This window comes from Homarus americanus, unplaced genomic scaffold (genome assembly GCF_018991925.1).
Source record: "Homarus americanus isolate GMGI-L3 unplaced genomic scaffold, GMGI_Hamer_2.0 scaffold36188, whole genome shotgun sequence".
NCBI lineage: Eukaryota > Metazoa > Arthropoda > Malacostraca > Decapoda > Nephropidae > Homarus > Homarus americanus.
In genome coordinates this window covers 105,101-122,563 of record NW_024718183.1, presented here as the reverse complement: position 1 = coordinate 122,563, position 17,463 = coordinate 105,101, and the positions used below count along the sequence as shown (strand labels likewise).

At 41.3% G+C, this 17,463-nt stretch overlaps 1 protein-coding gene across 1 annotated transcript in view; it reads right to left on the bottom strand.

Annotated features, from left to right (window-relative positions):
* The window catches only part of LOC121859232 (CAD protein-like), a gene marked incomplete at its 5' end in the record, with an annotated part of 317,185 nt that overhangs the window by 251,361 nt on the left and 48,361 nt on the right, over positions 1 to 17,463 (bottom strand). The window contains 3 exon segments of the mRNA XM_042355968.1: positions 573 to 712; positions 804 to 913; positions 12,602 to 12,751. Of these exon segments, the coding sequence (XP_042211902.1) occupies positions 573 to 712; positions 804 to 913; positions 12,602 to 12,751 (400 nt within the window).

Below are 17,463 nucleotides of genomic sequence, written 5' to 3'. Positions count from 1 at the left end.
GAGTTGCTCAAATCACTCAAAAGCATCTTATTAAGACAAATATAACCAAAATTATGCAGTGATTTACTATTGGTTTACATCACTTTTGACATAGGATTTCAAAATCTTTTTACACTTTTAAATCATAAATGCTGAATTAACCCATACCTTACTCCTAAAAAATTTCAACCACAGCATAAAATTTTACAATTATTTCCACTTTTTTCATAGCTGTATCATGCTTGCACTGCACAATACCAGCACTACTACACTCACGATAGGTCATTGGTCTCTAATGAGATGCCACTATAAGGGGCAAAATTAAACTTAAAATTTGCTAAAGAATTGACAAGAAATGCATCACCACAAACTTAGGAACTGCACTCTACACAGTTGATGAGAAGCAGCATTGGCAACTATGGTATACACCAAGAACTTTAACCAAGCTTTCCAAATTTCAGGATATTTATCAGAAAAATCAAATACTGTATTTACAAATACAGCCAATTTTTGTAATGCCCACTTTTCAATGTTCCACTGTTTATATAACAATTATCATTCCAAATGCAGTACAGTACTCTTTATTTACTAACCTGCTCAACATAATTAGCAGTAATTGGAAGAAAATACACTTTGTCAGCAAGACCCTTGCTAGTCTGAACTGTTGCTATGTTAGGATTCATAAGTATGGATTCAACTCCCTCTTCCTTCATTGCTTTGATTGCTTGCGAACCTATGAAAAATAAATAACAATTACTATACTGTAAGTCTGAACCAGATTTTTCACTTTCTTATTTTCAAATTACAATGTACATTCAACTTACCTGAGTAATCAAACTCTCCAGCTTGACCAATAGAGAGTCCACCAGAGCCTAAAATAAGAATTTTTTTCGGAAGTCGTAGTACGTCAACTTGGGGCACCTCGGGAAGTGGCCTGTGAAAATCGGGTGGTGATACATTCTTCATCTTAAGTCATAATTTTGCAAATGTGTCTTTACATCATCAAAATAGTTAAATGATAAAAACTTAAAAAATTAATTTTTGCCATTTGAAACATTGGGGTCTATAGGAAGAGTATAGGAAGAGTATACATGTACTATTGAAAGATTCTAGAGAAAGCAGTGATCATGATATAAGAAAAACATCAAACTGAAAACCTCCTCCCCCCAAAAAACACAACAACATATACAGTAGTACCCCGATTTACCCGGTCAATTGAACCCACAGGGTACCGCGGCAAGTGAAAACCGCGTAAAGTGAACAACAGAACATATGGGATTAATTCCAATAGAGACTGGCACAACCCCCAAACTCCACTTTTTCCGACACAATACCTATGTTGTAGCAAAAATAACATCTAAATTTTATGATGGTATGCTCACACAATTAATATTTAAGAGAAATACAGTTGCCAGATTTTAACGTTTAGTACAGTCAACCCTCACTTTACGCGGTTAATGTAACCCACAGGGTCCCGCGGAAAGTGAGGAACGCGTAAAGTGAATAACATAACATATGGGATTAATTGAAATAGAGTCCGGGCCGACCCCCAAACTCCACTTTTTGACGACACACAACTATGTTGTAGTAAAAATTTTATCTTAACTTTATGATGGTATAAAAAAACAAGTAATATAGAAGAGGTTAGGTTAGGAAAAATAAAGGTTAACATAGGAAAAATAAAGGTTAGGTTAGGAAAACTAAAAGTTAGGTGGAACACTTACGTTAGTCGAAGAGATGGGTCGGCGTACGGGGATGGAGGCTGGTTCCGAGGCAGAGGGCAGGCTACTGGCCCTCAGGTGAATCACCATTACTAGGTGCATCACCATCACTGTCACTTACAGTTGTCAGGGCTTCCCTGACAAATCCCTCAAAGTCATCTTCACTGTCACTATCACTGGCTTGGGCTGGCTGTGGTGGGTTGCGGGCGAAGAAATCTGTTATGCTTTGCTGACGGCTGGTGTTGATGTTGTCGTGATACACCTTGATGTAGGGCTCCATAGTCTGCAACAGCTGGGTAGTGAAGATTTCATACCTGTTTGCGTCAGGGTTGTCGGAAAGGAGGAGCTTGGCTTTCTCGATACACTCGATGGCACCCCTAACATTACTATGGGATAAGTGTTGTTCTTCTTGGGATGACGCACCACCTGCCTCTTCACTGATGTCGTCATCATCATGTACCATCTCCTCGGTAGTCACATCAGGTTCCATTATCACCTCCATGATGTCGTCGTTGGTGGTCTCGGAGAAGCCTGGAACTGTAACAGTCTGTGCAGCTTCTCTGGCAAGGTCCACTGCTACTGCAACAGTCTGAACCTCACCAGTCACAGATTGACTCCTCCTCTCGCCTGGTATTCCATGCAACACATGTCTCCATGCGTGACGAATTGTAGCAATAGACAGCTGATCCCATGACTCCACCAAGAAGTCCACAGCTTTCTTGATGTTAAATACTCTCCAGAATTGTTTGAACAGTATTTTTTGCTGTGCCAACTGTTGATCCTCATCTTCTTCGCTCTTGCTATCGGTGGTGGTGTCACTCAGGTTACGCAACTCTTCCCTGGTGTTGGTGTAGTCGTTCAGGAGTTTGAATTTTTTCATAGAGAATGCAGCTTTTACATTACAGATTAACTCTTGGTCCATGGGCTGTAATATAGACATAGTGTTGGGAGGAAGGAAGACCACTTTTACGTTGGGGTGACGATCTAACAGTAGGGGTGAGTGTCCTGGTGCGTTGTCCAGCAGCAACAAAATCTTGAATGGCACATTCTGTCGCTCACAAAATTTCTTTACATCGGGAACAAAACAGTCATCAAACCAGGAGAGGGACAGTGTAGAAAACATCCACGCCTTACATGCGGTCAGCCAGTGGACATTTAGCTTGGTCATGTCCATGGTTTTGTAGACGTGCGGCTTGCGTGCTGTGTGGATCACCGATAACTTGAGCTTACAGGTACCGGAGGCATTGGTGGTAAACAGGACGGTGATGCGTTCCTTCTGCATCTTCCGGCCCCGAATCTTGCTGGCATTCTTTACAACGAAGGTCTTGGAAGGTAGCTTTTTCCAGAAAAGACCAGATTCGTCCATGTTAAACACCTGGTCGTCACTGTACTGTCCTTCCTCCATAATCTCACGTAAAAACGGAGGAAATTCCCTAGCCACAGCCCGGTCAGCACTCGCTTCTTCACCACCAATGTTTATATTGGTGATCTTGTTCCGGATCTTAAACCTCTGTAACCACCCAGAGGAAGCATTAAAGGGTTTGGGCTCTGTAATTCCCATCTTTTGTGCCACTGCCATGTACAGTTCACGTGCGTACTCCTTAACAGAGCGCGTGTCGACCGCCATGTTTCGTCGCGCCTGACGCACCAAGTACCTCACAAGTAATTTTTCTGTCTTGAGAAGCACGTGGTTGTGAAAATACTTGATCATAGAAGCACCTGTAGACTTTGTGATCTTCATGTGCTCCTTTATCTTGGTTGCATCCTTCTTTATTGTTCGAATCGTAGATTCATTCACACCATGCTGGCACGCCAAATCAACCTGCCTTGTTCCTTTCTCCAACTCTTGGATGATGGTATACTTCACCTTGTAGCTTAAGGAACGTCGTGTCTTCTTTGGCTTAGTGCCGCTGGGTCCAGGTAAGGAAAGGTTTCTCTCTGGGGGCGGTGGTCCGGCGGAAGCCATTTTACAGAACAATGGATACACGTTTACACGGTCTGGCGTGGAGGGATGAAACTGGCGCGGCTAGGTCAAGGATCGTCTTTCCTCCCTCCCTCCCTCCTCCGGGTGGACACGTCATAATACTTTAAGCCTATTACAGCTAGCAGCAGAGGGGGGTAGGGTTGCATGGTCAATCACAGTCCGATACGTCATATGACGTCAGTGATAACACAACAAAGACACACACTGCGCAACCTTACCGCACGGCTTGCCCAGGCGGAGGGAGGGAGGGAGGGAGAGCACAGGCAGGCAGGCGGGTGGGGCGAATCTAAAAATAGCGTCGCGCCGGACACTCTCCGCGTAATGGGGTTCACGCACCGCGTAATGTGAGCACGTTAGGTTCTGGCAGGGCACCGCGTTAACGTGGAAACGCGGAATGTGGGACCGCGTAAAGCGAGGGTTGACTGTAATAAATAATACCTCAGACTAAAGTTAGGATAATATAATTGACATTTCTGGATTTCTTGCAGGTCAGGGAATATTTTGAATGTAAACTTCATATATTTTGCACAAAAGATAAAATATTTGCTTTGTGTAAACCAAATTATTACATTAGATCTAAAATTTGTATGTCTAATGCAAAATCCATGATGTTTATATTCAAAATGATCATCATATTGTAAGAATTCCAGCAATGTAATATATATTTTGGCCGGGTAATTTGTATGAGTTTTATGAGCTAAAACAAATATCTTCAGGGAATAAAAAAAAATATTCTTCACGACACTATGTCAATCAAGTACCCCACCTTGCCTCCCCCCTCCCCCCCTCTTCACACTCACGCCAGCTGGGTGGTCGGTCCCAACCCTCCTCCCCACCCCCCACCTTCCCTCCCTACCAGAGAAATGTAGTTAGGATAACATAATTGACATTTCTGGATTCCTTGCAGGTCAGGGAATATTTTGAATGTAAACTTCATATATTTTGCACCAAAGATAAAATATTTGCTTTGTGTAAACCAAATTATTACATTAGATCTAAAATTTGTAAGCCTAAGGCAAAATCCATGATGTTTATATTCAAAATGATCATATTGTAAGAATTCCAGCAATGTAAATTATATTCTGGCAGAAAGTGAAACCGTGTAAAGCGGGGTAATACTGTACAGTAATATGTTGCTCAAAATTATGTCTTTTTCAAAGGAAAACGTCTGTATAACTAACCCTAGTAGTCAGGTTAATATGTACAGTATTTTTGGTGTTTTTTATATTATTATTTATCGTTTTTTATACATTTAGTACATTAGCCGGAATATTCGGACAATCAGGTTTTTCAGACAGGTGGTCCCCCCTTTTCGTCCGGATCTTCGAGTGTTCACAGTGAATATAAATGAACAATGTTGTATCCCTTCAACATTACGTTACATAAAATTTTAATTTATGGAGTGAGAAAGCAGAGAAGTGTGGGTGATTAGAGAGATGGAGTGGAAGGAGTCTAACTTGCACCAGTTTTCCTAGCACTCCTCAACAGCTCATCTTTAACTCGCTACCACACAATCACCTACAAGTGAAAATTTGCCACACAATCAGAGTGCATGTGGTATTCAAATGTTAATAATTTTAAAGGTAAAATTTAACAATGTGATGATTATGTCTGTAATACTTCATAAAATCAATTACAAGTCAGTTGCAATTTTTGCACAATAAAACAAAATACACAAATGACATAATGATACAAATCTACTCAGCTTATTGTACCAGTGGTGAGGGCTGATGCTTCTCTATGTACTATATTCACTCAAATACAAAAGGGACAATACAATAAAGGTCCTTATTCACATCTGCGAATTTAAATCTTCTGTAAATATTAGTGTATAGTACAGTACTGCAGTATTAAATGTACCATAACATTTCCACTACACTTCACTTGAGGAAAGAGAGAGCGAGAGAGACTTTCTCCCTATCTCAAGTGACATGTAGAGGAAATGTTATGTTACATTTAATATTATAGTACTGTACTGTACACTAATATTTACAGAAGATTTAAATTAGCAGAGAGAGAGAGAGAGAGAGAGAGAGAGAGAGAGAGAGAGAGGACTACTGTATATAAAAATTATACCAATAAAAACAAAAAATACAGTACAGTAGAGTACTACACTGCCAGTTGGTAATAGTTTCACTACACTCGGGAGACTGGAGCGGCCAAGATCTCCGACACAATTCCCTCCTCCCACAATCCGGGTGTTAACTACTGTACTGTGCACAAAAGAAATATTTATTCCTTTTATATTTTTAACCTTATGATAATTATTTCTTTTAATTCTTTTTTGCTTTGCACATTTTGCATGAATGATTGCGTGTCCATGTAACAGTTTAACAAAACTTCAGAAAATTATGTACATCTACCCAAAAATATGAGTAAAAAAAATATCTAACAGCTCACAGATTGAGCAGTAGGTGGAGGCTGAGATCCCTGATGCTACATCCCTTTCCCTCCCCCATTCCCCTACAAAAATCACATACAGTGACCCCTCGGTTAACGAACTCAACTGCTCCAGAAGGTCGTTCGTTAACCTAAAAAAGTTCGTTAACAAACCATTGTTTCAATGGGTTTTGGGTAATTGGTTCCAGCTCACCGAAAATTTCCTAAATTCAACAAAAATGGTAGAAAAGTTCACTTACTTTGAGGTGTGTATGTAGAAGGCTCCTGGATGATGATGATGATGATGATGATGGATTTTGGGGGGGATGGGAGGGAGGAGAAGGAAGAAGAGAAGGCATTGGGGTGGAAGAGAAGTCACCCCATGGCGCCATTTCACCAATAAAATTTTAGCTCTCTCGGTGTAATTCAAGATTATTTTCTTTAAATCAACACTGCACTGCATTATATATTGTCAATATGTAAAATATATTTCAAAATGACCAATAATTTGCTTGGAAACACAGAAAAAAAGCGTTTAGTTGAAGAGAGTCTCAAGCAAGATGTTACCTCCAGTGAAAACAGAGAGAGACTAACGCCTGTTTGCTGTGTTATGAGGCTGGATGCCGCGCATTAAACTAGTCACTTTACCTTCAATTATGTTCAATAATTGTTAAAATCACTAAAAAATTGAATATTAAACTTTTAAAATTATTGAATAGTATAAACTTCTTGATATTTACTAAAATAGTAAGGAATTTAAGCCCTAGAACCGATTAATGTATTGGCGGACTGATACTAAAGCTGGTTGCCCGGTCAGTGCAAGCGAAAACATGTTGAGGTCGGTTCGTAAGATATTCGTTAACCGAATTTTTTCGTTAACCGAATTGAAGATCCTTATGGAAGGCAGTTCGTTAACCGAAATTTCGTTAACCGAGGCGTTCGTTAAACGAGGGGTCACTGTACTAACTCCTGTAGACATAATAAATGTTTATTCTGTATTTTTGTACCTTATCATAATAATTTTTTTGGCACACTGTATGAAAGATTGTATTATTTTTTTACTGTTACATGCACACACATATACCTACCAGAAAATACAAGTTGATAAATAACAATAACACAGTGTGGCATGGCTAGGAAGCGCTAGGGGGTTGTAGGTACAGGGACAGTCTAACTTGGTGCCCTGCCAAGTCCACACATACAGTACGTTCACTTCACACACATACACGCCTATGCTCTTCATATTTCTTATATAATAGCAACATATTTTTTTTATATATAGTACAGGTACACAGTAAAAAAGTATCACATCAGGGGGTCTGTTGACTTCCATAATGATCCATACATCACCACCATAACACAGGACCAACACACACACTCCACTATCCCTCCTCTGTGGTGTTACATTGTTTTGCACAATCTATGCAGTACTTTTTTTACTATATGTACACTCCATACGATGCAAGTGTGTGAGTGTGAGTGTATGTGTGTGTGTGTATATGTGTGTATGTATGTATGTGTGTAATAATAATAATAATAATAATAATAATAATTAACGGTTTATTGAAAAAGTTCTGCAGCCCGAAGGCTGAAAATATACATTGGACATAAATGACTTATTACATACATTGGAGGTTTAACAAAAGCCTTCATTAGAGATAGGTAAAGGAACATACAGTGAACATCATATTAATGTAGGTGTTGAACAGCAAACACGTAGTGTAGTAACTCTCTCCCAGATGGTGTAAGGAGGGACCTGATGTGGTGTAGTAATTCCCTCACAGATGGTGTTATGAGGGGCCTCACGCGTAGTAATTCCCTCACAGATGGTGTTATGAGGGGCCTCACGTGGTGTAGTAATTCCCTCATAGATGGTGTTACAAGGGGCCTCACGTGGTGTAGTATCTCCCTCACAGATGGTGTTATGAGGGGCATCACGTGGTGTACGAATTCCTTCACAGATGGTGTTATGAGGGACCTGACGTGGTGTAGTAATTCCCTCACAGATGGTGTTAAGAGGGGCCTGACGTGGTGTAGTAATTCCCTCACAGATGGTGTTATGAGGGACCTCATGTGGTGTAGTAATTCCTTCACAGATGGTGTTATGAGGGACTTGACGTGGTGTAGTAACTCCCTCACAGATGGTGTTATATGACTGAGGTGTGGTCCCAGGCCTTCCTATCGTAGACGGATTAACACATCGCTGGTTGTTGGGTCTCACAGGCCGTTATCACTGGGTACCTGGGACCTCACTGTGTGAAGGTTAACTTGAGTACAACTGTTACTGTTGAGTTGTTCTCACTGACTTAAGCACTGTTCACCAATGTTCACCTCTGTTTAACACTGGTTCCATTCCTTTCCTAAATGAAATTGTAACTTCTGGCGAGAACTTGTTGATATTCCGGTGGGGAGAAGTGGTTCAGGGGAGGGGGTTGGTATGGGCCAACTTAACAGTTGACCTGGCTGCTCTGAGAGGAGTGCCAGGTACGTCTTGACCCTTCGGTGGTCAAGGAAGTGTGTGTGTGTCTGTGTCCATAAGTCTTCCCCAGTCAGTACACAGCCTCCTCACCATCAAGATTCCTGCTGTAACTCCTCGTGGCAACACGCGGTAACTGGGTACCCCTTGGGCCCAGGCTAGGCCAGCAGGGAATCTCCGAGTAGCAATGGGCCCAGAGGGACGGCGCATAGGCCCACTGGCATGTGGACACGTTCTGGCACCTACCAACCATTGCCCTGCTGCCTTGCGGATTAACCTTGGTAGGTATAAGGCTACGGGAATAAACCAAGAACGAAAAATCTGCGGTGGAGCCCCGCATCAGGCAGACATGCTTAGAGCTCCAACAACACCCCAATGGCGGTATAGGCGGAAGAGGTGACCACCATGGGAACCCAACGACTCCACATGCAGAAGAATGCAATGCCTGATGGACAGGCTACTAAGGCCAAACCCAACAAACTGGGCTATCAACAGTCCATTGCAACTCTCCCTCTCCCCAGTCGTTGCAACACTTGCACCACTGGATCAGGAAAAGGGAGAGCCAAAATGTGTGGTTGCAGCCTGAACTTCTGCCTCACCATATAAATCAACTCACGTGCAGCTATCATCCAGATCAACATACCTCTCATCATCATCAAAACTCCTAACCCTCAAAAGTCCTATGGCGATGGACGAGTGGCGATGGGGACAGGCAGAGATGACTGCAGGGAGTCTCTAGTCACAACTCTGCACATAGGCGGCATAGATAAGATGGTCGTTTATGCACTGGGATCTAGGCAGCAGTACAATCCGGTCCTGTCTGTGTGACTGAGCAGCCCTTTCAAGGAGCCACTCTGCTCACCCTAGATGGGGAGGGGGATAGAAAAGGTGCCCTAAACATAGCCTGCCTAAAAACCCACCCTGACTGGACAACCACACCCAGTAAGGTCATCCTTATGCTGTCAAAAACACAGTCAAAATCACAGATCCAAACAAAAACAAACTATACAATCTCTTATGTTCGCTGCATGGAATATCAGGACCCTTCTGGATACTGGCACAAATGAGCATCCTGAAAGAAGAACTGCCCTTGTGGCAAAAAGAGTACAACATCAAAATAGCAGCCTTTAGCGAGTCCCGGCTCCCAGACGAGGGTCGACTCACAGAACAGGGATCTGGCTATACCTTCTTCTGGAAGGATAAGCCTGCTGCGGAGAGAAACCGCATTTATGGATTAACTGAAATTCCTGTTGGGATCAACAAGCGCCCCATGACGCTTCGAGTCCCACTGAATCACTCACGACATGCCTTCTTCATCAGTGCATACAGCCCAACACTGGATGCAGAAGATGACATCAAGGAGGCCTTTTACGCCGACCTCGACAGAGTGATAACCTCTATCCCCAGAGAAGACAAGGTTGTGCTCCTTGGTGACTTCAATGCCAGAGTTGGCAGAGATGCTAACATTTGGCAGGGAACCATAGGGAGAAATAGACTAGGCAAGTGTAATCCCAATGACCTACTCTTCCTCAGCAAGTGTGCTGCTCACAACCTCACTATCACCAATATCTTGTTTAGGCAGGCCGACAAGTTCAAGGGCTCGTGGCAACACCCACGATCCAAACACTGGCATCTCATTGACCATATCATTGTCAGAGAAAGAGATCGCTGAGATGTCCTCAACACACATGCCATGCGTGGTTCAGACCACTGTGACACTGATCATCGACTTGCCAGAGCCAAGCTCTCGCTTCATGTCGCCCCAAAACGGCGAAGGCAGCAAACCTCCAGGTAGAGATTTTAATACTGACGCCCGTATTATTAAACAACATCTTCCCTTGAAGAGGGTCGTTGTGTTTCAACCCGAGTTTTAAACTAAATGAATCCTGAGGGACACCGCAGTACTATGCTTTACGGGGTGGTGTGGCGGTAAAATTAACTAATTCCAATAAAATTAATTTATAATATTGGAATTAGTTAACTTTATTGCCACACCACCCCGCTAAGTACTGTACTGCATTGTCCCTTAGGACTCATTTAGTTTAAAACTCGGGTTGAAACACGACCCTCTTCAAGGGAAAATGTTGCTTAATAATACGGGCGTAAGCGTCTGGAGGACCCAGCGATAGCACATGCTTTCAGAGAGCAGCTCGAACATAGGCTGATAAACAACCCAACAGCAAACAATGCAAATCCCAGTAGCGAATGGGATATTTTCAAAACTGTCTTGACAAAAGCCTGCAGAGACCCCCTCGGCCAGATCGAAAGAGTACACCAGGAGTGGTTTGATGAAAATGACCCAGCAATCAATGTACTCGTCGATGATAAACGTGTTGCTTTTACTGACCTGCAGAACAGCACCCACTCTCGGACCAAAGCTGATACCTTCCGCAAGAAGAAAGCGGTGGCCCAGAGAGACTTCGCACTCTAAAGAACGATTGGCTTAAAAATCAAGCAAGTCAAACACAAAAACTTGCAGATCAGCACAAGATGTGCAAATTTCTCATTTTCCACTAAAACATTTTATGGGCCAATCACTCGTGGCGCAGCCGGCCTCCGCTCAGCGCTCATATGACGGTAACCTCATAATTAAAGACAATGAAGGCCTCCATCAGTGCTGGAAAAAGCACTACCATTCATTGCTCAACCGAAACAACCGATGTGGATGTCCTGACTACCCAGCAGGTCCCTCAGCATCCAGAGCTGACACACCTCAGCTATCCTCCATCCCTGGATGAGGTAGCTACTGCCATCAAACAGATGAAAAATAACAAAGCCTCAAGGCCTAATGGAATCCCAGCTGGGGTGTATAAAGCAGGAGGAACCTCTACTTACCACGCATCACCTGCTCTTGTCTAGCAGCGCTATGCTCTCGGGGCTCGGCGAGCTGCCCTCACTTGCGGAACGTCACAGCGTCCCCAAGCGACGCCGAGCCAGTCTTTGTTACGAATTCATATCATTCGTGTGTGTGCTTTTGCTCTATAAGTGTACGCTAACCATAAGAGATGTCTTCCAAGCGCCCATCATGTGATACTGATGCTAGTGTAATGAAGAGGCAACGTAAGACCATTACCCTGTCTATGAAAATGGATGTATTTGCCCGTTTTGAAAAAGGGGAAAGTGCTGTGGACATAGCCGCTGTGCTTGGTCTAACCCCCACAACGCTGCGTACTATCCGGACCAATGCTGACAAGATTAAGGTTAGTGCTGGAAGTGGTTCTTCTCTGAGCGCAACTAAGACAACTTGTACTAGAAGCACTGTGATAGAAAAAGTGGAAAAGATGCTGGCAATGTGGATGGAGGACCAGAATCAATGCAATGCCCCTGTGAGCCTTATGGTTATCCAGCATAAGGCCAGATCATTGTTTGACGATTTAAAGGCAGAAGAGGGTGAAGGATCGAAGGAAGATACCTTTATGGCCAGCCGAGGCTGGTTTCAACAATTTAAGCATCGTTATAACTTCCACAATATTAAGATGACTGGTGAAGCTGCCAGTTCAGATACGGTTGCTGCCGAGACATTCCTGCCAGAATTCAAACGGATTATCCAGGAAGGAGGCTACTCATCAAAGCAAGTCTTCAATGTGGATGAGACTGGTCTCCTTTGGAAGAGGATGCCTGAGAGGACCTTTATCTCCGAGGAGGAGAAAAGAGCGCCAAGAATCCTGTGTTCATGGGTTGCACATGAAAAAGTACAGTTTAATCTACCAGGAACCACATAAAACTGAATTTCCCACATTTGGTCAGCCCGCCCTTGCTACTCGCAACGTCTCAATTGATAAGAAAAGAAAATGTAGCCCTTCCAATAGATGGCCGGAGATGTTTTTGGATGAAACGTGGGAGAACCACACTAACACAAGCACACAAAGAAACATTCACATCCACTAACCTTGTAAAAAGGGTTTGTAAATATGCTGTAATGATTTGTACCCGAATTATTTGTTACTAAATCCTGAATGTACTATTATTACAATGTATATTAAACATATCACTGTAAATGACAGAAACCCCAAGTAATTAAGACATAGCAATAAAGAATACTGTGATGAAGGAATGACTTACTTGTAACTCAGATGGTTAGTGATTATGGATGGAAGGTCCCAATTTTCACGCATCACTCCTCGACTTGACTGTCTTGCCAGATCCAGAAATATGTCAAACAGTGATTCCAAATCTTCTGGTCCAGCAGTGTGCTCAGGATGAAACTGTACACTAAGAGTGACATTAAAATCATTCAACTATATACTAAATTAATTCAACAATAGTCTTGAAGCATCCATATATTGTCATAATTAATTTTGCATTAAGCAAAATACAGTAAATAGATCTACAGTGGCAGGGCTCGAGTTGTAAAATGTTAACAAGTAGAATGCTCAGGTGTAAATCATATATGATTCACATTGTAAACAGCAGTCCCATGACAAAAATAGCATATACAGTATTTAAATGCAGGAGTATTGTGACTTCCCACAAGGCCACTTTTTTTTTTTTCATTATTAATTTTTTTTTATTATGGGAAGTTGTATCATACAACCTGTGCACCCAAGTCAAGGCCCGGGCAGCCTATGACTGTCACTGCCAAGTTATCGTACAGCTTAAAACAATTGTTTCTATATTTTCTATTGCTTTATCTATATCCAAATTTTTCTTATGCCGTTGTAGGTCTTTGGATTTTTTTTTAAATGACTTTAATGCAGTGTCAATATTTCCAAGGGTAGTTTGAGATTTGAGATGGTACATTATTGTACAATAACACTATCCAAAGCCAATACAGTACCTGGTTCAAGTGTTGAATCCTTCTATTTTTTATTTGCACAGTTCAGTATTTCTATTTATTTCATCACTATTACTAGAGCCTCTTACACCCCCCAGCCTTGTGATGAGAGCCACTGCAATACATTATCAATGAACATATTTAAGTAGACTATGCACTAATTTATCTAATTGTATAAAAACTTGGAAATTGGAAAAGTAATCTCAACCGGAAGTGTTCCCTTGAATATTTTATCAACATTAATGATTTAACCAAACAAATTCCACCTCACCTCGAGCCCTGTTCATAGGAGGGGTTAGTATACCTACTTCCTCTTATTTAATTGGAAGTAAAGTAAGGATACAGTAACAGACAATCATATACATTTGAGAACCAGGAACCCAAAATGTTTGGAAACACTAAGTCTTTAGAAAGTACTGTACATAAGTTTGGAAATTTAACACATCTATTCCAGGAGCCTATTACACTTGGGAATTTAATAAAATTCATCAATATAAATTTTTCACAAAGTGAGGCCACTGATTAGTCACTAGTGTGCAATGGCAATATATTAATAACACAAAGAAACACCTATTTATTAATGTTATGAAAAAAAATTACATCAAGTTTTTTATTAATTTGCCATAGACCATTGAAAGCTCCATGGTATGTTGTGCTTCCATCATCTGCCCAAGTAAGGAGTGGAACTGCCAGCTGCACAATGTTTTGAACCTCATTTTATTGCTGGTTTTGTCATTTTACTAGTTCACCTTCACTAAAATCATTTTCTGTACACCCCCACCGACTCTACCTCCCACCCAGGAGGAGATAGCATCATGTAAACAATGTCATCAGAGTAGTTATCAAGGACAAAATCCAGCTTAAAAATCATGTACTGTACACTATACACTATTACTGACACGTTCCTTGAACAAAGAGCTCAGTTTGAAGCCCTACTCAAAGTACATCAACCTGATATAGTAGGTATGGTAGAACTGTTGTATAAGAACAAGAGAAGCGATCTGGAGGAATCAGAGTTCAATATACTGTAATTGGATATGACTCATTTACAAACCTTTCTCAATCAATTTGCAAGAGGGGTGTGGTTATCTATGCTAGGCAAGACTTTACAGCCAGCCAGTTGAGAGTACAGGGGCACGATGTTTTTGAAGAATCAAAGTGGTGTAAAATTAAACTAAAGAGTATGTATCTACAGATCTCCAAACTGTAGCTTATAAGCTACTTTCAGGAATATTAACTAATTCCTTAGTTAACCTCCCTATCACAATTTCACTATGATTATAATCATAGTGGCTATAATCATAGGCAGTGGCTAGGTTTGAGCACCGTTGCATTGTCAATTAAGGCTCTTAAGTTCCTTTGGTTTAATAATTATTCAACCAAAGGAACTTAAGAGCCTTAATTGACAATGCAACAGTGCTCAAACCTAGCCACTGCCATGTCATGAGGTACTTTAACTATGGCAGCATCGACTGGAGAAATGAAACTATGTCAAATGACCTTAATAATCCCACTACCTACTCTTTTTGTAGAAACTCCGAGACAATTTTCTATTCCAATATGTTAAAGATCAGACTCACTACAGAAGGGAGCAAACACCCTAACCGCTGGACCTCATCATAACTAACGAGGAGGGTATAGTGGCCAAACTGGAAAACCTAACCCAGTTGGCACCAGTCACCACTTAAAGTTGTCTTTCAGATTTAACTGTTACCTGTACTTGGTTCATGACAAAATGAGGCCAAGGTTCAAATATTACAAGTATAATTACGAGATGAGGGGTATTCACTGGCTGACTCACTATGATATAAGAATGCACACACTACACTGAATATCATACCCAGTAAAGTAAACCATTTGATCAATAAATACAGTACAGTATAGTCTCGGTTTACGCGGATTTTTTATACGCGGTTGGTCATTTATGCGGCACCTGTCCAGACGCGCCAATTATTAGTTATGCAGTACATTCCTGAATTTACGTGGGAAGCAGAGCGGACAAGCTGCGCGCTAGGTCGCTCTTACGTTACTGCTGACATCAGATGACGTTTCGGACTGTGATTGGGCCACGCATCCCCTATGCCGCGAGCTGTGATTGGTCTAATTTAACTTGGAGTGCCCTGCCACCAAAGGGAATACGTCGCTGACCTTAGAAGCGTCAGACCCATTGTCCTCCGTCTCCACGTATACAGTGCTCCCTCATGCCCACTAATCTGCTCAATAATTGCTTCCGCTGGACCCGCACCACCCCCGAGAAACCTTGAATTACCTGGCCCAAGCCTAAGAAGGTACGACGCGCCTTAAGCTATGAAGTGAAGTAAAAAATCGTCCAGGAGTTAGAGAAAGGCACAAGACAGGTGGATCTCGCCCAACAATATGGAGTTAATGAATCGACGATCAGCACCATCAAGAAGGATGCCGGCAAAATCAAAGAACACATGAGCATCACAAAGTCTGCAGGTGTGTCGATGGTGAAATACAGTCGGCCCTTAACATACGCGGGGGTTACGTAACAGAGATACCCGTGGATGTTAAAAATCCGCGTATATGCCCCAAAAAACCCTGGCCCCATGTCCTTATTTACCGTATATACCTGTGTGTAGTTAGAGCTTTTTAAGACCAAATTATTTGGCAAAAATTGAAGTCGACTATCTAAGAATAGTTTTGTTAGGTTGAAAAATATTTACCAGTAACTACGAGTAAACAATGGAAGCGATACTTAGCGCACCACCAGCTGTATGAGTGTCGGTACAATGATTGCCAGGGCAGATCTCTTGCGTCATCATAGCAAGCCCAAAGTAGCCAAATCCATGGTATGGTAGCACAGGACGATGTAAAACATAAAGTATTCATTTATTAAAGTGTATTTATAGATACTGTACACAAATTTTTTTTCATTACATTTGAAACATCAATCTTTGTTAATTAAATTTGAAGCAAAAAACTACGATACCGTATTTTCAATTAAATAATACATCACAAGTATATTTTACATATGTGACTGGTGAATATACGTATTCTCAGAAATAAATATATGGAAATATAATATTTTTGCTGGAATGGCGTGCATATTACAGTGGAAAGAGGATAAATAATGAAAACAATTACTTTAAAACTTTCTTTAGTTGTTCAAAAAGATTTTACTGTAATCGCTTTTCGAATGGTTTTCAGTTAAGCTTATTTTACTACGTACTGTATTATTACAGTGACCTAGATTTAACTAACACCTCGGTTAACGTAATTTCGATTAATGAACTGCCTTCCATAAGGATCTTCAATTTGGATTACTTGAAAAAAATTCCGGATATAAAGTTTCCTTGCACTGACCGAACCTTAGCTTTAGTATCAGTCCATGTACATTGTCGGTTTAGGGCTTCGCAATTCCTTATTTTAGTAAATATCAAAAGTTTATACTATTCAATAATTTTAAAGTTTAATATTCAATTTTTAGTCATTTTGTAATTATTGAACATAATTGAAAGAGTAAAATTGACTAGTTTTGTCTTGACATCCAGCCTCTTAACACAGCAAACAGGCGTTAATCTCTGTTTTCACTGGAGGTATTTTATCTTGCTTGAGACTCTCTTCAACGAAATACTTTTTTTTTCTGTGTTCCAAAACTAAATTCTTAATTTGAAATTTATTTTACATATTGACAATATAAGCGCCAGTGCAGTGAGTGATTTAAAAGAAATAATCTTGAAATGCACCATAGGAACTAAAAATTTTATGGGTAAAATGGTGCCATGGGGTGACTTCTCTTCCACCCCAATGCCTTCTCTTCTCCCCTTCTCCTCCTCCCACCTCCACTTCAAATGCCATCATCATCTTCATCCAGGAGCCTTCTACATACACACCTCAAAGTAAGTGAACTTTCTACCATTTTGTTGGTTAAGCATTTTCAGTGAGCTGGAACCAGTACCCAAAAACCCATTGAAACAATGGTTTGGTTAACGAACTTTTCGGTTAACTTGAACAACCTGCTCGAACGGAATGAGTTGGGTTAACCGAGGACCACTGTACATATGATGAGCAGGTTAGGAGAATGTATGCCAGATTCAGGAGCAGAGGCAAATTCAGAGTGTAGAAGGGTTCAGAAACAGATTATGGCAGGGTAAGAGTGAAGCAAAAGGATTTTCCAGCACTACAG